Consider the following 24,050-nt stretch of genomic DNA (forward strand, 5'->3'; position numbering starts at 1 on the left):
AAATGTAATTTGTCTTTTAAGTGACTTCGATGTAACATACCTCAACAAGAATATGAGCATGTAACCTCTCTGCCTGACTGCAGAGAACCAAAAACCGGTTAATCCTGTAAATAAGATTGTTATGTTCACAATAAAAAAAAAAAAAAAAAATCTATCTATCTATATATATATATATATATATATATATATATATATATATATATATATATATATATATATATATATATATAGTACGCCCACAGATTCGAGACCCTTCGACACTTCTGCGCATGTCAACAAGAGGAGAATCCATTCCGATAATAGAGTAATCAGTCAGCATTGTCGGATGATTTGTTTATTATTACAGGTCGGAAAATTAACTTCTCTTTTATGATTATAGTTAACTACGTTGCTTGTATAACAGTTGGAAAATTTTACCTATAAAGCACGTGATTTCGCGTGTTGAACGACCAATTCGTACGCCTTCATTTCTTTCTCCCCTTCAGCATGAATCGACTATTCTTGGCGAGACGCCAAGCAGAGATCTACAAACTGTGGGCGAACTTATACCTACTGTTAAAGGAAACTCCCATGAGTAAGGTGCATTGTGCAATGCAATGATCACGTGTTTTGTAGCCGGTATAAATTGGATAAATATGACGCTCCCAAGTCCAACTATGTCCGGATGAAATGTGTGATAGGATGTCATGTTGCAAGCTTATTCCTCTGTTTGGCAAATTTTTGACAAATTGGGGGCCATCCCAGGTCAACAATCACTGATACCATACTGAGATGGAAGCGCAGGGAGTCAACTGCAAGTGCACCACAGTGGTGGACCCACCAGACTCACCGAATGTGACCCGTAGGATGTTAGAAAGGATAATATGTAAAATCAGCCATTCGTCAGCCGACACGTTGAATGAGGAGTTCCGGGCATCAACTGGAACACGAATATGCACAAAAACATTAAGAACCGAGGATCACAACATGACGTTCCACGGTAGGACTGCAATATGCAAGCTCCACATTACCCGAACCAACATACAGCCTCGTCTTCAGTGGTGCACAGAGAGCGTACAGTGGGACATAGAAGCTTGGAAAGCTGTGTTATGGAGCTACGAATCACGCTATCAAGCAGATGGAGAGGTATATGTGTGGGGGGATACCCGATGAATGTCCCTTACCTGTAAACCAACTATGAAATTCGGAGGGAGCGGTGTCAGGACCGCATTAAGATTTTCGTAGGCACTACTCAGTCTTGTATTCTACTCCTCTCCTGGCCCCGATGTACCACTAGGGACAGACAAACAGACATCATTCCAAAAAACTGTGCTGTCGACCTCTATGGACCTCTAAACATGAATATCCGTTAAAAACCGGATGTTGGAAATTTTTCCGATTCTTTAGCCCTTGCGCGATATGGGATGTGGTGAGATTGGGAAGGACGCAAAGCAAAAAAAGAATATTGCAGATGAGAAAGTTGCATGATTTTAAAAAATTCATGCTTAAAATTATTAATGTAATTCAATAATGTACGCAATGATTTTTGAATTTTTGAAAAGTCGCCGATCGCGCCACGACGATCCGATCGGGTCTGATGTGTGTGGCACATTTACGGCATTGGTTATGTTCTGTGATTATAATCAAAGGGATCACTGTAGCCGGACAACAACCAATAATGTGAATCCCTCAGATAAATTGCAAATTTAAGTGTTTTATCCAATTATAGATCAACAAAGGAACTCGATAAAAGACCAGCTGCCTATAATTCTCTTTATGACAGATTTTACTTTCTCATTGATAAATCAATGTCAGAAAGCGAATTTGTTTCCAAAGTAAAGACTCTAGTCCACATATATGATTAAGATTTAGAAGATTCTTTTCTGGACAAATTTTTATTTTTTTCAAAATTATTTCGGGAGTGCCAAACAGTGCCAGAATTATTGTCACCACAAACTGAACGAAATCTGGTGTCAAGCTAGCTTCCCGATTATAAATATTTCACTTCGAATTTACTCATCAATTTTGGGGGCGAATGCAGAACGTGCATTTTCAACATTAAATGATTTGCGATCTGAATTATCTCAATCAAAATTCTCATCTTTGTCAGTAGTTTCAATAGAAAGTGAAAAGTTAAAAACTACAGTTGACGAAATTATAAAAGAATTTGCGAATAAAAATGCCGCAAAGCAAATAGACCTTAATAACCAATCTGATATGATGAATGTGGTTTTTATGTAACAAATGTGACTGTTTTTTTTTTTTAGAAAATGTGATTTATGATTGTTTATGTTTTCAAGAATTGTTGTTTAATATGCCTATTTCTACTCTTAAAATTCTCTATTAATAATATTTGTGGATGAAAATATAAAGTATCTTTATTTTTAATTTTTTTTCTTTCCAATTCCTGCTTTTCTTTTTCTTTTTTGTTAATCCTGTTTTCGTAGGCATTTGGTTCTGTGCCTAATGGATAAGGAGCCCTGAGCAGTGTGATGGTATGTTCCTGTTTTTCCTGGTTTGGCCTCGGACCTCTGTTTGTGGTGCCACGAACATTGAACTCCAAGAGGTATCTGAACATTCTGGACAATGCAATGCTTCTTCCTTTTTTGGCGTTTCTACAGAACTGGCCATCGTCTCTTTCACCAAGACCATCTCATGAGTCTGCCTCTGTAACTGTGTGGTTTGTGGATATGAACTTTAACGAACTTGATTGACCTCCACAGAGCCCTGATCTCAAGTCTATTGATCATCTGTGGGATGAATTGGAGCTTCGGATAAGGTCAAGGGATGGCAGTCCAACAATAGTCCAAGACTTCATTACAAGCCTACAGGAAGGATGGTCAAAAATTCCCATTGATCGCCATCGTACTCTTGCAGAAAGCATGTCCCATAGAACTGCTGCAGTCATCGCAGAGAAAGATGGTCCTACATCTTAAGGTGGGTGCCATGGCGGTGTGTTCCTCACAATATTGTGTCCATTGACTTCTTTCCAAGAAGTATATAATGGAACCTTCGAGTGACTCCTTTACATATTGAAATGTTTATCTGCTCCTTTTCAAACATAAACAATATCACATGCAGTATTTGGTTTTGTTAGAAGCACATTTCTGGCTTAGTTCCAGGACGCTGTGGTCCCCCTTACTGCCATGGAAATTGAGATCAGGAACTTCCCCATCAGCAAAAGCAAATTAGTCACATTCCGCGGAACAAATTTTTCTCGAGTAATTCATAATTTCTTAAAATATAATTTTTCTATAAAGGCAATATAACGGTCAAAAATCTTCCTTAATGTTTGCAACCAACGCGATATACAGGGTGTCCACGTTGGACCTTCCTAGTTTCAACGTGCTACTACCACTACTTAAATGGACCATGATGTCGAAATCACCAAGTTTTTGTGAAAAAACATTCTGGATTAAACCTGTAGTCTGTGGAACGTTTGAACAACCCAAACCTTGCATATTTCTGCATTTCGAATATTTACCGTTCTTTAAAACTAGGAAGGTCCAATGTCGAAGCCCTGTATTTGTCCCAAATATCATAATTTCCTGTTAAAATAATTTTGAAGAGATATGTAGACGATACTATGGTAGTATTATAAGAAAAGATAACTTTATTGTAAATTTCCTATCAACAATTTTGTTCGAAACTATCTATTATTTTCAAGAAAATTGCAAGAAGTCTCCATTTTAGGTGGAATTGTTTGAAAAGGTTATTAGTACAATACTGGCCACATGTATTAACCACAAAATGTACACGGAGAGTTCATAGAAAAGGCAATTAATCGAAAGACAATTCATCGAAAAGGCAATTCATCGAAAGGCAATTCATCGAAAGGCAATTCATCGAAAAGGCAATTAATCAAATGAACAATTAATCGAACAACAATTCGTCGAAAATGCAATTCACAGAAAAAATAATTCACCGAAAATTTTAACTTTTCGAAAATGTTTTGATAAAAGTGATCCATTTAGAACCGTGAAGAATGAGAAAGCAATGCTACTTTAATTGGGAATAATTATAGAACAATATGGTTCTATAAACTATAACTGTTTCATGTCGGTTCATGAGACTGATTTGCCTGTACTGGGAGGAAAAGCCCAGCCTACGTAGGCTCCATTATTATTATTGTTACTAGTAGTAATATGCGACTTTAATACAGCAATTATTATGGGATGAATCTGAATAGCGAATCTGATTCAGATTCGCTATTTGAAACTTTTACAAGAAAATGTCGAACCCTTTTCAGTTTTCAGTTCAGCTATATTTGGGGCAACAAAGAACTAACTTGTCCAAATTATGTATTACAATAAATCTGTGACTTAGCGGAATCAGTAGAAGTTGGAGGTACAAGAAGCTGTCTGCACGGTTCAGTTTTTGTTCTAAATGGATCACTTTTATCATCACATTTTCAAAAAAAAAAGTTTCGAAATGATATTAGCAATTACACTGGATCAATTTAATGAAATTTTAGTTAAAATTTTCGGTGAATTGTTTTTTTCTATGAATTGCATTTTCGATGAATTGTTCATTCGATGAATTGCCTTTTCGATGAATTGTCTTTCAATTAACTGTTTTTTCTATCAATTTTCATGGAACCATTACAAAATCCTTACGCATCCATATTTGAATGGAGGTAAAAGTTTTTTTTGTTTTTTTTAACTAACATTACAAGATAGCAAAAAATAGCTTTCCGTTCAAAGCAAGCATCACAGTTCTGAATGATATAGTGCTTGCATTATCTTAACACGTATACTGAAGTGCCTTTGCAACAGCTCCTTACATGATGACCTTTAAAAACAGTCACCTGAACAGAATTCTCGGAGAAACAGAACTCGGCTTGAAATATTGTGCGATTAACATCCTGATAAGTTATCAGTGTTGTTGTGCGATGATTTAAATCCTTCGAAAATGACGCTGGAAGACGTTAGCTGCAACGAGCATCGCAAACATAGTTAAAGAAGAATATAAGATGCATTTTTTAAGCCCCATTCATTTCGATTGCTACAAAATCCATTCAAATAGCGCATAATTCAGCTATGAAACTAGGTCACCGTGCCCCTGACTGCTTCGCTATCAATTGAAAGAAGATTTCCTCGTATCCGGAGAGCCAGTTGCCATGGTAACCAACAGCACATGTCTGCTGTCCACATCTTATGACACAAGTGTAACTAAAAATAGAAATACCCGGACTTTGAATTGTAGCAGACCTTTCACAGAGCGAAGACTTTGCGTGCTCACTAGCCTGACGAACGTGCGAGTTGGGGGTGGGGAGATGAGAATAGCACTTTTGTCATGAAATACCGATGTGCAGGTCGCAGTTTTGCTGATGACTTCAGAATGAAATGAGTACGAAGGATTCCTTAAATGTCGTTGACGAAAGAGAAACCCGAGATTGAATCTAATCATGTTATCAATGAAAGTTTATCATATTTGAATTCAGTTTCTGAACCGGTTTGAAGGTTAAACAGTGGCACTGGACGATGATAAACCTTTATAGAAGCAGATTCAATATTGAAGAAACACATTTTCTATTTCAATCCATTGTTTGTTTTTTTTAACTAAAACTGATATTGGTATAAACTATGCTTTTGGGTTGACACACCCTCTGTCCAAAAAGAAACCGAACTTTTCGAAAATAGAAGAAACCAGTGGCGCCACCTGTCGTATCTTTTTGCTGTCGAAAGCGGCACCTTCTTTAGTGTTGTGTCAACTGTTTATGACATTTGTCTCATTAGAAGCCGAGTTACAGTGCCAAGAGTGACAGTGTGTTTTGACGAACGGTAGGAAAATGAGTTTCAAACAGAGAGCTGCGATTGACTTTTGTGTTAAACTTAGTAAATGTTTTACCGAAATGGTTCACAAAGCATACGGGGATGAATGCTTATCCTATAGTCAAGTTGACGAGTGGTTTAAGCGATTTCAAAGTGGTCGTTAGACGATTGAGGACGACAAAAAGCCGGGCCGTCCAAAAAATGGACTGAGCGAAGTTAACATCCAAAAAGTGCCTGATTTCATCAACGAAAACCCGAAATCCTCCGTAAGATTGAATGAAGATGAATTGGGGATTCCAAAATCAACTGTGCACAACATTCTGACCGAGAATTTGACCCTTCGTAAATTGAATTTCCGATTTTTTCTCCCAAAGTTGACCGACGACCAAAAAATGCATCGAATTGAACACTGAAAGGACCTCATTAAAACCGCCCGTAAGGACTCAAAGTTCCTTGAAACGATCGTTACTGGTGACGAAACGTGGTGTTTTAAGTATGAGCCCGAAACAAAGCACCAGAGTGCTGAGTCGAGACCCCACCAGATGAGGGGCATCCGAAAAAAAGTCGCTTGAAAAAGAGTAAAGCCAATGCTTATTTGTTTTTACTATTCCAATCCACAAAGAATTCGTTCCGCCTGGCCAAATGGTCAATGGTGAGTTTTATCTGGACGTTTTGAAGTGATTGATAGCGAGAATTCGTCGCGTACGGCATGAATATCGTGACGACCGACCGTTTGTCAAAACACACTGTCACTCTTGTCACTATAACTCGGCTTCTAATGAAACAAATGTCATAAACAGTTGACACAACACTAATGAAGGTTGCCACTTTCGACAACAAAAAAAAATGCAACAGGTAGCGCCACTAGTTTCTTCTATTTTCGAAAAGTTCAGTTTCTTTTTGAACAGAGGGTGTCCCCTACTACCTCGCACTGGTATTCTTTGGCTCATATTTTAACCCTTTTCTAACACAGCTTTTTATCCAATGGGAACTGCTGACAAAACATGCAATAAGATTACGTTCTTTATTGTTTAAGGAACTTGTGAGATTTTCTTGTTGAAAAGAAACACTCATAAAAGATAGCATATTTGATCCATTGAATTAACAGAATTCAAATATACAAAATCGCAGCATCAGCACATACTAAGTGCAATAAAACTAAGAAAACAATGGGAAAATACCTGCTGGCTATCTTTTTAGTTGTAGCTGCAATTATTAATATCATTAACAATTTATGCTCTCTCGCGAGAAGAGAACATTAAGTGGATAATCAAAAGGGGGTAGGAGGGTGAAAGATAATGAAATAGAACCTGTCAGGTGTAAGAAACAAGATTGGGAGAAAAGGTTGCGACAAACTGCTTTGACAAGTGTCCAGAGATGGTAATTGTCTCCTGGATATGATGCAAGCTTTCCTTTAATATTTCATATAAACCGTAATTTTAATTATTGTGAGGATTGATATTAACAGAAAGCAGCTATGCAGTTCATTGAAAGCTACTTATAATTAACACATTTGGAACATCGGTTATAACCTTCACTTCCTAGAACAATCTAATCTATAGTAAACTTAGAAGTATTTCTATTCCCCAAGGCACCACTGTACCAAGTAACAGAATGTATGCTGGAGTTATGGACATTAAAGTGTCTAAATTTTGATAGAATAAAGTCACAATATTTCAGTCTACCAAGTCTATCAATATCAAGCTAATGCATTTCAACTTTATCTAGCTTTTGGAGACTGAGTAGGCAGTTCAATCTCCACCGGTAATCAGTCAGAGATAGCTGATGATGGAAAGAAAGGTAGGGTAATCAGGAATGCTGCTGATATGCAGTACTTGCAGAATGATTTGAATAGGCTGGAATTATGGGAATGGGAAAATGGGTGTCAGTTCAATGTGAGTAAATGCAAAGTCATTCACTTCGGCATGATTAGAAATCCAATGTCGTATTATATTGGTGGGATTAGGCTAGAAGAAACTGATGAGGCTAGGGATCTTGGAGTGTTAATAGATAGGAAGTTGAAGTTCAGGGGCCCATGTGGCAAAGATTGCAAATACAACTCTAAAGATAATTGCAATGCTGAAATGAACTTTCTCGTGTAAAGATAAGGATGTTATTTTGCCTCTTTACAAGGCCTTGATAAGACCTCCCTTGGACTATTGTGCGCAGGTCTGATCTTGTGGTTTCTGTTGTGATTCTGATATATTGGAGAGAGTGGAAAGGATTATGGAATACAGATTATGAAGACAGATTGAGAATTTGTAGACTGCAGACACTAGCAAACAGGAGAAAGAGGAGGTGATATGATTGAGACTTACAAACTTTTGAAAGGCTCATACAGGATTTCAATTGATGGAGGACAAAGAAAGGACAAGAGGGCATCCTTGGAAGCTGAGAATGAATGCCGCTAACAAGGGGATAAGTGCTAGATTTTTCTCTCATAGGGGATGGTGCGTGATTGGAATGGATTTCCACTGGATGTTGTGAGTGCAAGCAGTGTGAATGAATTCAAGAATAAGTATGTGTGTGTGTGTGTGTGTGTGTGTGGCCTCCCTGGATGAGTCTCTGACTCCCTGGAGGTCTCCCTTAATAATAATAATAATAATAATAATAATAATAATAATAATAATAATAATAATAATAATAATAATAATAATAGCTGGCTTAGGACTATGATTATAAGCAGCAACCGATGAAGCGACTGACAAACAAGTGTTGCCATTTCGTGGTCACTAACCCTAAGAGGATATGTTATTGTCCGAAATAGTGTGGGTCCTACGGTCAATTTTCTTGAGTTTACTGAACGAAAAACCCGACTTCATGGGAGAATAAATCTGCTTTCCCCTGCCAGAGAACGACGAACTCGAGAACCGGTAGAGGAAATTTGGTAAATAATTAACCGATTTGAGGATGGGTCTACCAGTTATTTTTTATATGGAAAACTAAAATTGGGACCAATAATGACTATTAGTCTGTCTAAAAGGTTTTCTATTGCATGGAATTGGAGATATCCAAGGTGATTTTCAACAAGCAGAGAAAAGAGCAAATCAATTAAGGTTCCTCCTATCCCTTCACGTCGTGGGAATGCGCCGAATCTCAGTTATAGCGAAAGTCCTGCTGACCCCAGCCCTTTTCAAAAGTTAAGCCTAAAAAATTTTCACTTACTTTCTTTGGGTAATTAAAGTGGGACAATATTTCAGCATTTTCCTTTGGAAAAGGTGATGAAAGTCCGTCAGGTCTGTGAAAAAAATTTAGGTAATTTGGTTTAGTAACAGCGGTGGGGATGTCAACATGGTAGCCTATGACGTCATGACAACACAATCTTGAATAAACTATAATATCACATAAGCTAGGCTTTTCTTTCTTTGAGATGTGTAGCGCCGTATGTCGACTAAGCGTCTGTTTGTTCCGTGCTAGATTGTTTCCTCCGGTATTATGGTTCAATGACTGTTGGTTTGCCGCCAATATGAAGATGTTGGCAGAAGTTTTGATGTTGTAAATCGATCAGACCTCGCCGATGTTCGGCACACACTCGAAAATAATATATACAACGTCCTTTTCAGGCGTATTTAAACCCATTAAACCCATTAATAACGCTGCTACATCACAGCTTGGAAAATTTTGAGTTCATGGTTTTATGATCGCAGTTGGGAAAGCAGATTTAGTACGGGCTTTCTGATCTCGATTTAACTGAGTGTTCACATTTATAAGATGATGAAGATGACGAGCTTGTAATCAAATGCATGAAAGATGGGACATTCACAAGGAAATCAAATGTCCTTGGTGCTTGTAAGCAGATGGTGACTCCCATCACAGACTTTTGTGTCTATAGATTTCGTGAGCTTTCTACGAGAAGAAAAAAAATCAAATTTTCACCAAAATAAAAAATCTCTGTCACCTTCTGTCCAAAAAGAAACCGAACTTTTCGAAAATAGAAGAAACTTGCGGCGTCACCTGTTGAATCTTTTTGTTGTCGAAAGCGGGAATCTTCTTTAGTGTTGTGTCAACTGTTTATGACATTTGTTTCATTAGAAGCCGAGTTATTGTGTCAACAGTAACAGTGTGTTTTGACGAACGGTCAATCGTCACGATATTAATGCCGTACGCAACGAATTCCCGCTAACAATCGCTTCAAAACTTCGAGATAAAACTCCCCATTACCGTTTGGCCAGGCGGAACGAATTCTTTGTGGATCGTAGAAACCCTTGGAATCGTAGAAACAAATCAGCATTGTCTTTACTTTTGACTTCTTCAAACGACTCTTTTCCGGATGCCCCTCTTCTGGTGGTCTCCACTCAGCACTCTGGCGCTTTGTTTCGGGCTCATACTCAAAACACCACGTTTCGTCACCAGTAACGATGGTTTCAAGGAAGTTCGAGTCCTTACGAGCGGTTTTAATGCGGTCCTTGCAGTGTTCAATTCGATACATTTTTAGTCGTCGGTCAACTTGTGGGGAACAAATCGCAAATTCAATTTACGGAGGCCCAAACTCTGGATCAAAATGTTGTGCACAGTTGATTTTGGAATCCCCAATTCATCTTCAATCAATCTCAAGGGAGATTTCGGGTTTCGTTAGATGAAATCACGCACTTTTTGGATGTTAACTTCGCTCAGTCCTATTTTTGGACGGCCCGGCTTTTCGTCGTCCTCAAGCATCTCACGACCACTTTAAAATCACTTAAACAACTCGTAAACTTGAGTACGGGAAATGAATGAGTTTCAAACAGCTCTCTGTTTGAAACTCATTTTCCGACCATTCGTCAAAACACACTGTAACTCTTGTCACTGTAACTCGGCTTCTAATGAAACAAATATCATAAACGGTTGACACAACACTAATGAAGTTTGCCGCTTTCGACAACAAAAAGATACAACAGGTGGCGCTACTAGTTTCTTCTATTTTCGAAAAGTTCGGTTTCTTTTTAGACAAAGGGTATAAGATCGACTGATCATCTTCAATTGAAAGTTCTGAAAAGATTCTTCGTGTCAGTGACTGGATTCGAACTTGGGTGTTATCATCAAAGAGCAAGTATTGGGAATCAACTATGGAGGCTCTGAGATAAGCAACGAGAATAAAAAGAATCCGTTTTTTATTTAATATCTCTGAGAATTTATCATTTTGTTCAGTCTTGAAAAAGAAATTACGAAAATGAGATCTATTGCAGTGGTTCTTAATCTCTTAGTATTCGGGGCCCCCTAAGTATCTAAAATATTTTGGGGGGGGGCCCTAGTTTGTAGTAACATAATAATAATAATTAAACTTTTTTTAAAAAAATAGTGGTTTTACTTACTGATTATAATGACAAAAAAATCAGAAAACAGAAATCAACTTTAGTTAAATGTATTTTAATAAGACCTCTGTTGTTGAACATCTCTACTAATTTGTCTATTCTTGCTTCGATTGTGTTTGTGGTTGTTATGTTCCATGGAGTTGTTTTCGACTCCTGGTGATTCTACGAACATACATTCTCCATTCAGATCTGTCCCTGACCACATCTTTCAGAATTAAGCGCATTCCAGTTACTTCTTTAACTCCATCCACCCATCTAATTCTTGGTCTTCCTCTTCTCCTGCTTCCATCAACTTTAGCAAGCATTATCATCTTCTCCAGACTGTCATTTGCTCGCATAATGTGTCCGAAGTATGACAATTTTTGCTTGATGATCAAAGCTTCGAGGGAGCAATCTGGATTTATTCTGTCTATCACATTTATTGGTTTGCTTTGCAGTCCATGGTATTCTTAGTAAGCGTCTCCAAACACCCATAATTAAAATGCATCTATCTTCCCTCTTTCACTCTTTCTCAGGGTCCAACTTTCACATCCATACAGCACCACAGGGAATACCATTGCTTTCACGACTCTGAGTTTTGTTGCGAGGCTAATATCTTTATCTTTAAAGATCTTGCTTAAATTTATCATTGCTTTCTTTCCGAGTAATAATCTTCTTCTAACTCCTTCAGTACAGTCATCATAACTAACCATTTTGTGTTGCTAGGATCAATTTGGGATCCTAGCAGCACAAAATTGTGCTCCAAAATTATGCTCAAAATGGAAGCAGTTAATAATTTTCAATGCTAATCGCATATAAGGGGGTAAATTTTAAGAAATAACAATTACAGCACTAAAAGTTTCAAAACGTAATTGCACTCAAGTACCACTTAACAACGTTAAGTTCTATGCATTCGTACTAGTATTGTTTAAAACCTCAGAGAATCACTTCTATCATGCGTCCAGTAGGCAGATTTCACGAGTTGCAGTATTGCCAGCAGCGAAAAGTCGACTTGTGGCGCCACCACAAAAGAAACTACTGCATTAAACTGCAGATTACTAATACAAAACGATACCAGTTTGAAACAAAGTAAACTAATGAGCAAAATATAATTATTTTAATAGATTTCAAAATTTTAAAAACTAGAAACGTTCTATAATTCCCCCCTACCCCCTGGTTAAGAATCACTAATCTATTGAAATAGTTCAATAGATCAGTGTGGATTAAAAACCTAAATTTCAGGGCGAGAAAATTAACCGAGTTAGTTGACAATTGTGCCAATGATCAACCAACTTGGGAATCGAAGCTCTAACAGCCTTTCTTTTGGCGGTTTAGCATTATGGTGCAAGAAATCATCTCCATAAAGTCACACAGATACCTTTCAATTAACATAATTGTTGTAGTAATACCTAGTGATTTGTGTGAATAAAGTCGATTAGCACTCACTTCCTTAGCAAAGTTGAAATCACGACATGCAGTCTTGGTTCAAAATTTGGTTTCTATAATTCTGTCTTGAATGTGAGGTATTGTTTACCTCGTTTATACTTTTTTCTTCATTGTTCGGCATCGTCAGTTGGTCTCATGAATAAGAAGAACTTTTGGATATGCAGAGTAATACTCAAGGATTATTTTTAATTATAAGCTCTTCCAGCAGCTGCTGAGAGCCTCCCCAAAAGCTTTTGCAGAAATTCACTATTTATATAAAAATTACTTCAATGAAGAAGGTAAGCTTTTTTTTGGGGGGGGGGGGGGAGACGGACTTCGGCGTTCACAGTTCCAACTGGACTCCGTTAAATATTCAAGTGATGTCAACGCTACTAAGATTTGGTGTCAGTAATGATTTTTCACAAGTTGTCCCATCAGAATACTTGATAATCCACCACAGTTCTACAAATATTGTTGATCGCTCCCAATTGTCACCTATCCTCTGTGTAACACAGACCATAAACTCATTAATTGCAGTCGGAATTGTACGACTTTCCTATGGTTCCTAGATAGGGCCAATGGGAAAACTTGTCTATGCATGTTTCCATCTCTCACAAACATTCAGTGGTTAGTGAGAAGACCATAAACAATCTTCTCACTAACAGCAAATCTTTTCCATAGTTTAAAGAACGATGGAGCTTGCTGACAACAGCAAGCTCCATCGTTCTTTAAAAAAAAATCAGCTGACGCCTTTTTATTGCCGTATACGGGGAGTAGGCGAGGCCATTTAGCCCTATCTAACTTTTGGAGACTAAGTGGGCAATTCAATCTCCACTGGTGCCAATCAGAGATAGATGACCCAAGGCTATCACTAATTAAGCGGTACACAGTGAAGAGAGACGGCTCAAATGTGCCGCCATCTCGTGGTCCCTAACCCTAACACAATATATTTAATGTCTGAAATAATGTGGGTTCTACGGTCGATTTTCTTGAGTTTACAGGACGAAAAACCCGAGTTTCCGGGAGGAAAAACCCGCTTGCCCGTGCCAGAGATCGACTAACTCGGGAACCGGTCGAAAAAAGCCTTAGAAAAATTTCCTCTAGTCGCCGACTAGACTCGAAACGAAGTCTTCCTTCGTGCGGCTTAGCGCCGTGGTTGGCAAACGTCACATCCACTGAGCTACACATGCTATTGCATCGTTCTTTTCATATAAAAATGTTGAAGTGCTTCAATATCTCAAACTACTTCGTCAATTTCAATGCTAACAAAACCCAATTTTACTTATTTCACTGAAAAAAAAAAAGTCCGGTCCCAAGGGGTCCGTCCGTCTTTGTGAAGCCGAAAATGGAAGGCATTTACGTGATGTGGTTCTTCGTAACTAATAAAAAAAAATTTCTTCTGTATTTCGTTATAATAAAAAATAATAAAAATAATTCGCGACTTATAGGCCTCCGTGAATATACAATCCCAATAATTTACGTAAAAATAGGCACATCAATATTATTATGGCAAATATACAATAATATTATTGTTATACTCTGTGTAACGAATTTTATTTATACTTTTACAGAAGCAGAATGTGTAGTCTTAAAATAGAATGGTAATACTATATGTTGTATTTGCGATACGATATTGTCTTAAAACAATATTGTAATATGGTATTCATTCAGTGATCATATTTTGTCATTTACTATTTATAATTAACATTATAAATAGTAAACGATTAAATTTACAGAAATCTTTTTTTTTCGTAAATTTAACTAGTAGAATCAAAAATTCGCTTAGAAATTAATTAATTTATCTAATGATTAAGAATTATTAATCGGTAATTAAATAAATTATGTCTTGAATCGATCAAGACTGAGTTTTGAGAAAACATTTACTAGGTATCCGGCAAAGTAGATGACGTCTGATTGCTATTTTGGTCTCTTCTTTATTAATTAATTCTATTGTTTGCAGTTACCAACGCGAGCTAAGAAATTTAAAATGTAAAGAAACCCATTGCAAATATCCTGTAAAAAATTAGCAGCTAAATCATTAGTTTTCGGAGTAGCCTGTGAAAAATCATAATTAGCTACAAACTGCCTATTTTTTTGGAATAATTTAGCCCTAGAAATTTCTTTCTAGGGCCAAATTATTGTTGGAGATTTAAATTATTTCATGGTGAAATATGGTTACTACCTTATCTTATACCCCCTGTCCAAAAAGAAAACGAACTTTTCGAAAATAGAAAAAACTAGTGGCGCCACCTGTTGAATCTTTTTGTTGCCGAAAGCGGCAACCTTCATTAGTGTTGTGTCAACTGTCTGTTACATTTGTTTCATTAAAAGCCAGGTTATAGTGCCAAGAGTGACAGTGTGTTTTGACGAACGGTCGGTCGTCACGATATTCATGCCGTACGCGACGAATTCTCGCTATCAATCGGTTCAGATCTTCGAGATAAACTCACCATTGACCGTTTAGCCAGGCGGAACGAATTCTTTGTGGATAATGCCCTTGGAATCGCAGAAACAAATCAGCATTGTCTTTACTTTTGACTTCTCCAAGCGACTTTTTTTTCGGATGCCTCTTCTGGTGGTCTCCACTCAGCACTCTGTTTCGGACTCATACACAAAACACCACGTTTCGTCACCAGTAATTATCCTTTCAAGGAAGACTGAGTCTTTACAAGCGGTTTTAATGAAGTCCTTGCAGTATTCAATTCGATACATTTTTTGGTCGTCGGTCAACTTGTGGGAAACAAATCGAATTCAATTTACGAAAGCCCAAACTCTCGGTCAAAATGTTGTGCACAGTTGATTTTGGAATCCCCAATTCATCTTCAATCAATCTCACGGACGATTTCGGGTTTTCTTTGATGAAATCACGCACTTTTTGGATGTTAACTTCGCTCAGTCCAATTTTTGGACGGCCTGGCTTTTCGTCGTCCTCAAGCGTCCCACTTTGAAATCGCTTAAACCACTCGTAAACTTGAGTACGGAATAAGCATTCATCACCATATGCTTTTTGAAGCATTTGATGCATTTTGTGTCAAACTTTTACCAAGTTTAACGCAAAAGTCAATCGCCGCTCTCTGTTTGGAACTCATTTTCCTACCGTTCGTCAAAACACACTGTCACTCTTGGTACCATAACTCGGCTTCTAATAAGACAAATGTCATAAACAGTTGACACAGCACTAACGAAGGTTGCCGCTTTCGACAACAAAAAGATACAAGTGGCGCCACTAGTTTCTTCTGTTTTCGAAAAGTTCGGTTTCTTTTTGGACAGAGGGTGTAATAAAAACCATAGTTTTCAAACCGTATTGTTGCCAATATTTTATCACTGTTATTTGTGAAACTTTTTAAAAAATAATTTTTTCAATGCATTTATTTTAAAACATCTTTTATTCTTTCTCCGAAGCTAATTTCCTTATACGAATTGCCATAAAAATGCACTTTTTTGAAAGAATAGAAAATATAGCACAAAGACATACTTGGATTATCCGTAATCTCTATGTATGAGTTTTGTAATCTACTTCAACGAATCTATTATTATTATTATTATCATGACTAAACTAGTGACAAATCTTTGAGAGAAAACTTTAGGGATTCGAGTCTATGATGGAAATGTTGGTATTTTAAGAGATTAATGAAAATTGATTGTGTCTGATGCCTGAGTACTGCTCAGGCATCGTCATCTATTTTAATTAATTATTAAAATTAAATAATTTTTATTATTTAATTTTAATTTTAGATCACACACCCACTCGAAGCAATCTGTACAGAAGTAAAAGCGTAAAGTTGGCACGATGAGTTGTCGGTAGATGACGAGGAGGTTGGGTGGAGCATGCTAAAACAGTTTACATTTAAAGAGTCATTGTATTCCATAAAAGATTATAACAGCATTCACTATACAGAATTTTCCTCGTTGTAATCATTGTGCAATCTATTATTATGGCAGTTTCTTACGGAAGGCAAAACAACTTACTATTTGGCACTATCATTGAGCTGGTACTCGTTAGACCGGCCGAAGCATTCTTGAACACCTGAATCGGCCCATAGGCGTGTCATGGCCCCTAATAATTCTTCAGAAAACGGCTCTGTGTCTTCCATCCGCGAGACCACGTCAAATACCATCTTAGCGTCAGCCTATTAAAACAATAAAAGGTGGTTTAGACACCCATCTGCCCCATAAGAGTGGGCATTATGTGTATACAATATAACTAACTATATACTCATTATTACCAATAGTTGGAAGCATTTTTATATAAAAAACCGAAGGTACTTATAGAAGTAAGTAAAACTTAATCTAGTAGAGAACAAGTCTCCATTCTCGAGATGTCCACTTTACTACTATTTCGAAATTGCATTGCACACACGCTTCAAAACTTCCAAATAAATTAAAATACATCTAACGACTTTTATTCTTCAAAGCGAATAGTAGCGAAGCCATTTCACCCTAACCTTTTTGAAGAATGATGGGCAACAATCACCTTAGCCGTCACAGATAGCTGGTCCAAAGCTATCAGTGATTATCTTAGGCATCCGAGGAGGAGAGTACAGCAAACAGCTGTCGCCATTTCGTCAAAAATAATTGTCTGAGTTCTGCGGTCGATTTTTAGTCAGTTCACGGGTAAAAAAAAAAAAAAAAAAAAACCTAACTGTTTCTACCCAAGATCGATTAATTTCGGAATTGGCTGGAAAAAAAAAAAAGGCCATACAAAAAGTTTCTGTAGTGATGGAACATATATGGTGTGTTCGCTGAAGATCTAATATTTCGGAAACAAACGTTATTTATGCAGACTATATCGCACCCGAAGTTTCACATATATATCTTTTACTGATTATATAACAAAAGTTATATTTTCTTTCATATAAAAAAAAATAACGCAAGGATATTACTCTAAAACTTTATCCGCTTTCTTCAACAATAATCCTGTTTTCACTTACCTTGTAAATATAACCGTTTGATTTTGTTTAAAATTCGTCAATGAATACTGTATTTCATTTGATTAACGACCACAATTAAACCTAAAAACTGAACACAGTTGATGCCTTTTTGTGAATAAATTATATTACCCAACATCAAATAAGCCAGCTTTTTAATTCCCTTTTTTAACTTCGAATTTAAGTTCTCAAGTTACCAGGCATTTTTTTTATCGTAAACGTTTCAATTGCAAATTTATCAATCAGCGCCAAGTTCATATCTTTTGAGTTTGGAAACATCATTAGCCAGTAAACTCCTATCGGCGCTTACAGGAAACACAAAGCAGACGACAAGTGAGTTTTGTCGAATACACGAGATCAAAGTCAAATTAAATTTCTTGTACAGAGAAACACAATTCGTTTGTTTTTGTCGATGTACAAAAGTGTGTTCATAAGATGGATGTTCCGCTGAGGCCTAATGGAATAAAGGGGGAGGGGGGGGATGATGGAAAGCCAAAGACACTTACGAATGCTGTCAAACAAGAAACGAACGAACATACACTAAAACGCACAATTATAGCCAAAACAGGTCATCACATCTCAACCAACCTGTACTACCGACTTCTGATAATAAATGTTCTTCGAATGCTTTTCCTATTTTCGCATTGTCGTTTAGAAAGTAGACTTTCTTTTTTTTTTTCTTTTTTTTTTTTCGTGACTGTTGTGAAGTTGTTGATCACCAAGATCATTAGAAAACAGCATTTATGTCAGAGAATGAGGGAATTATGTGAATCTAAATATGGCAGCAGATATCGAGTTTACAACCAATTGCCGTTGACCTGGGTTGCTATGGTAACGAATATAACAATAAATACAGGAACTCAGCTGTTTAGCATAGCAAAGCGCCTAGCAGTTGAACACTGAATGTTCATAATAGCACCAGTTTAGTAATAAAGCACAATTAAATCGAGTACATAAATTTGGAAATAATACCTTATCGTTAGGATTACGTGATTCCCTACTAGTTGTTGAACTGTAGTATAATTAGCACCGAAGGCAGCAGCAGGATAACCTTGAATTTGGTGTTCTAAATTTTTTTTTTTTTTTTGTTGTTGTTGTTTTATTTATTTTTTTTTCGATTCTAATAAACTTCCGAAGTTCTAAGATTCTATGCCACAGGGGAATTCAAACCTACAGCCTACCACGGCAAAAGAAAAAAAAAGCACATCCGTTTACTTCATAAATATCGTTGTAGTTATTCAGTACTGTTTTTTTTTTTTTTTTTTTTTGATTGGATTACAGATTGGCTGTCTGATAGGTATTAGTGGGTTGTCTATGAAGGAGCGATATCCCAGAAAAGAAAAGTCACTAGTGGTGTACTCCAAGGGTCTGTTTTGGATTCATTACCGTTCAACTTGTATGATTAATGATAATTGGAATGGGTCTGAATGATGATGATGCAATTGTTTGCAGATGATGCAAAGTTGGGGAGAATTAAAAGCAGAGAGGATGCCGTGCTTTGCCCTTGAATACACTTGAACGGATAACAGAGTGGGATTATCAATTCAATGTTGCAAAGTGTAAGGTTTGGACATTTGGGAAGCAGAGATGGGATGTAGAGTACACAATCGGTGGAAATATCTTGGAAGAGGAAGAGGAGATGAGAGATCTGGGAGTGATTGTAGACAAGGACCTAAAATTTCGAGACATGTTACTAAAATTGTGAGGACGACACAGCGGATAATAGGAATGATGCGAAGGGCACTGACTTGGAGAAGTAAGAATGTTATAGTTCCATTGTAAGGATCAGACCATAAATGGATTACTGTGCAAAGATTTGTTCACCTGGTTTTTAAAAAGATGAAGATGTTTTGGAAAGGGTCCAAAGACGGCTGACTAAAGTGATTTCTGGAATGTTGAGCGTGAAGACAGAGTGGGAAAATGCAATTTGCAGAAACTGGTGGATAGTAGGAGGACGGGGGGATATGATTGAAACACATAAGTTGTTAAGGGGTTATTGTCAGATTAATGTGGAGGAGGTTTGCATAGATAGGAAGAGAACAAGAGGGAGGAAGCAGCTGTGTAAGGACGGTGTGAGTTCATCTACAGTGGTGTCAGGAACACCGTGACTGGACGCTGGAAGACTGATGAAAGTCATGTGGTCCAACGAGTTTCGGTAAACCTTGTTCTGTATCGACGGCAGGCAGAAAGTTTGGAGGGAGTCCCATACCCAGATTGCCTTGTAAACATAACTCAAGGTTCTGGAGGTGGTTTTATGGTGTGGGGCATGTTCTGTTGGTTGGAAAGTCGGGTATCCTCCAAGGAATATCTGAACATTGTTGCCTATCAAGTTCATCCTGCAATGTTGACATTTATTCAGCAGGTAACGGTTGTTTCATGGCAGACAATGTTACAGACCATTGCGCAAGAATTGTCCAACAGTGGTTCAGCGAGCATGACAGCAACTTCCACGATCTTTCCTGGCCACCACAAAGCCCGATTCTGAAACATTGAGAATGGATGTTTGCCTCTCGGTGAATGTGCATCGTCCACACGGAACGTTCAATGCTATCTCTAAGCATTTTTTCTGCACAAGTTGCAGATCCTTAATGTTTCCAGTCGCCGTGTATCCACAAGCTGCATGACTAGGTTATGGATACACGGAACACTTACTGCTGGAATAAACTGCTTAAAGCAGTGGTTTCTCTTAGTTTCAGATTATTAAACTTAATGCATCCAGATATTCGTCATAAATAGGTAACCAAATTCGAAGTTGTAAATATGAGTAGATAAAAATGATTTTCGAGAACATTGTCCATCAATTAGGATCATGAATGATTAGGGAACCCATACTCACGTTTACAAGTACCACAAGGGTATGTTTGTACAAACGATACTCTTTTGACACTTTGAATTACATAAAACTTTGGATGTTTCGTGTAAACACAAATTTTGTTGCTCAGTACTCTGAACAGACATCTCACGCACTAGACTTTTATAGAGAACTGTGTTGCTACATGATTCAAAGTTATTTGATTGGTTTCTTTTACTTCAATTATGTGGTTAAAATTCTGTTACAAATATCGAAATCAGATCATGGTTAGTTCATTCAGAACTTCCTTTTTGGTTCCAAGTTTATGCACCCCCATCCAAACTATAACTTAAAACTACGAGTATAGCCACAATATCAATGATTTTGGCTGCCTTTTACGCATTTAATACGTAATTCAAGTTTACTAGTCTAATCTTCGGTCTCACTAATTATTAATGTTGCATTATAGATTTTGAAACTTTTCATTTGTGAGGTTCATATAAGCAATATTATTTTCTTAGAACAGCTGAAACTATTCCTTAAAAATGTAAAAATTAACGTATTTTACCAAAAAAATGTGAAAATTTTTGAACAGACTGCAAATATTAAAAGCTTTTATTTCCCTAGTTTTAAAACTTTCCGATTTTATTTGCAATATTTAGCAAGCTGAATACGACTGTAATCTATTGAATTACGTCATTGTTATAAAATTACAATAACTTCTCAGTTAGATTTACGCCACTTGAAATGATATTTAATATGTTCAAATTTTATCTGTTGTTTGTTTTGCTATTTTGTAATATTTTTGTTACATTTCTGTTTTGTTTATGTTAGAAATTCAAAATATCCACTCGAATTCCTCTCCAATATTTTTCTTTTATAGATTTCTATATACATATATTGATTTTTTTTTTTTTTTGTCACTTTTAGACTGTTTCCGGCTTTCGAAATGGGCAACGAAACCAGAGAAAAACAACCTCCAGAACGCCAGACTAAATCGCAATAATAATGACCTAGGTAATAGACTGAGGAGTGGTTTAATGTTCGTTTCCATAGCAGCGAGAACATTTACAAGTGCTGCCGTCTGCTAGCATTGTTCACTGAAACTCGAAAAAAACAAAAACACGGCAAAGCAGCCATCATTTATGACAGAGACATAGCAGGATGGTAACATTTGAAAAATGGTGTACGAAGCAGTGCGTTGTCAAAGAAACCTATTCCAATTAAACAGAGATAGCATTCTTTGATACAAACAATAGCTATATATATATTTTTTTTATTTATTATTTTTTTTTTTCAGAATTCATTTTTACTCGGTTGGAATATTATGAAAAAGCTTTAATGACTGTTACCGAGAGATAAAAAGATGACATGATATATTTGAAAAGATACTAGTAGTACACTAGTTTCGTTGAATTGATCAACATCTTCAGGTATCACAATCAAAGAAGTATATAAAGAATTACAGAGATTTAAAATTGTAATAACAGAACAAGTACAAAAAGACAGTAGCGTGTTTGAAAAACAAATGCGAGTATGAGTTCCAAACAAACGTATACTACGCGCTGTCGCGAGTGCGCTAGTACAGAACAGAGGCAACGGGTGCATGATCTCAGTTTCCAGGAGGTACAAGATTTTATGTGATTGTGGAATGCCATACTATGGCCAGACTGCTAAATCCATCCTTCTACGTTTGAATGAACACCGTAGAGATATCTCCTATAACAGGACTAGAGCTAGCGCTCTCTCTAGCCACGTTCTCTTTTCAGCTAACTCAGACGAAGGCCGCCAACACCTTGTGAACTGGACTGAAACTTCTAACATCCATGTGTGCTATGATGAACTCGAGAGAAAGATTGGCGAATCTAGGGAAATTTCTCTAGATTCCTCTCATATTAACAACAGCCTGAGTTTTAATCTCTCTGACGCACACGTTGCCTCTGTTCAGTATTGGCGCACTCGCGACAGCGCGTAGTATACGTTTGTTTGGAATTCAAGCTCGCATTTTGTTTTCAAACACGTTACTGTCTTTTTTGTACTTGTTCTGATATTACAATTTTAAGTCTCTGTAATTCTTTATATATTTCTGTGATTGTGATACCTGAAGATGTTGATCTATTCAACGAAACTTGTTAACTAGTAGTATCTTTTCAAATATACCATGTCATCTCTTTATCTCTCGGTATCTGTCATTAAAGCTTTTTTTGAATATATATATATATATATATATATATATAACGAGGACTTTTGAAAACATTGTAACTGCTTCACTATTATAGAAGATACGAACTTCTAATCTTCTTCTTCAAGTGTCATCCCTTAGAAGGAGGTTGTCAACCATGTCACAGAACCTTTTTTCTTTCTTTTGCTGCTCTGGAACATTTATGGTAATTCAAGTCAGTCCAGTCCTTAATGTCTTCAAACCATATTCACCTGGATCTACCTTTCCCTTTTTTTCTGTCCAGTTTTCCTTCTAATATTAATTTCCGAATGCCTTCTTGTCTAGTTAGATGTCCAAAATATTTAAGTTTTCGTCCTTTAATTATTTTCCTTAATGTTCTTTTCATTTTTGCTTTCTTTAAAACATCTTCGTTTCTCATTTTCTCTGTCCATGATATTTTCAACATTCTTCTGATGGTCCACATTTCGAAAGCTTCTAATTTTTTCTCTGCTTCTTTATTTAGAGTCCAAGTTTCACTGGTGTAGAGGAGGCTTTACCATATATAGAACTTTATTAATCTTTTTCTTGTATCTATTTAATGTCTCTGGATGTTAGAACAGTTTTCATATCAGTAAAGGCTTTTCTTGCTAACTCTATTCTTCTTTTTATTTCTTTAATGGAATTTCCTCCATCTATAAACATTTGTCCCAAATATATAAAAGACTGAACCTGTTCAAATTTCTTTTGGTTAACAGTTATATTTAGTTTCTTATGTAGTGGTTCTTTTGATATAATCATGTACTTTGTTTTCTTTAGGTTAATAATTAATCCCATGTCTATCTTCTGTTGTACATTTCTGTGACTAAGTTTTGAAGATCATCTTCAGGTTCAGCTATAAGGATCGTGTCACTTGCATACCTGAAGGCGCTAAAGTTCCTACCTCCTACTTTTACACCCTTCAATTCTGCAATATCTTTAAAAAAAACTTGCTCACTGTATATATTGTCCAGTAAGGGTGATAAGAGACATCCTTGTCTTACTCCTTTTTGTGATTTCAAAGCTGTCAGAATATGAATTTTTGTATCTTATTGAGGCCATTTTAATCCGGTATATGGTTATAACTACGTAGTTCTTTTCCTTTTAACCCATTATTTTGTAGGATATGTATTAATTTCTTGTAATCTATTGAATCAAATGCTTTGGTGTAATCAATTAAAAAACGATGTATGGTTTTGTGGTTATCGAGGCTTCTTTCGCATAATATTTTTAAATTGTAAATTCCTTCTCTTGTACCTTTGTCTTTTTGAAAACCTGATTGAATATCTTCTATTTCTTTTGAAAAAATGTCTTTTATTCTTTCAAGGATTATTCTCAGTGGTAATTTCGTAACATGGCTTATTAAACTTATTAGTCTATATTCCGAACATTCAAAAGTTCTTGAAATTTTGGGGACAGAGACAAAGATGGATTTTCTTAGATCAACAGGGATGTGTCCTATATCATAGATATTATTTAAAATAACATTTTCTTCATTAATTGTGTTTTCATTTAATTTCTTTAACAAATCGATAGGGATCTGATCAGGGTATTTTACCTGTTTTAATTTGACTTATAGCGTATTCTATTTCTTTATGCGTAATTGGTTCAACATCCATATTTTGGATATCTGTGCGCCTGTGCAATCAGAGTCAAACATTCTTTTACATATTCTTTCCATCTTTT

At 36.6% G+C, this 24,050-nt stretch overlaps 1 protein-coding gene across 1 annotated transcript in view; it reads right to left on the reverse strand.

Annotated features, from left to right (window-relative positions):
* LOC150097038 (guanine nucleotide-binding protein G(o) subunit alpha-like) overlaps nucleotides 1-24,050 on the reverse strand; it is a 178,364-nt gene that overhangs the window by 32,400 nt on the left and 121,914 nt on the right. Inside the window, exon 4 of the mRNA XM_090408506.1 lies at nucleotides 16,418-16,578. Coding sequence (XP_090264632.1) covers nucleotides 16,418-16,578 — 161 coding nt within the window. The remainder of the gene's footprint in view (nucleotides 1-16,417; nucleotides 16,579-24,050) is intronic.

This window comes from Typopeltis vanoorti, chromosome 18 (genome assembly GCF_054136105.1).
Source record: "Typopeltis vanoorti isolate ZY-2024b chromosome 18, IOZ_Tvanoo_1.0, whole genome shotgun sequence".
Lineage (NCBI taxonomy): Eukaryota > Metazoa > Arthropoda > Arachnida > Uropygi > Thelyphonidae > Typopeltis > Typopeltis vanoorti.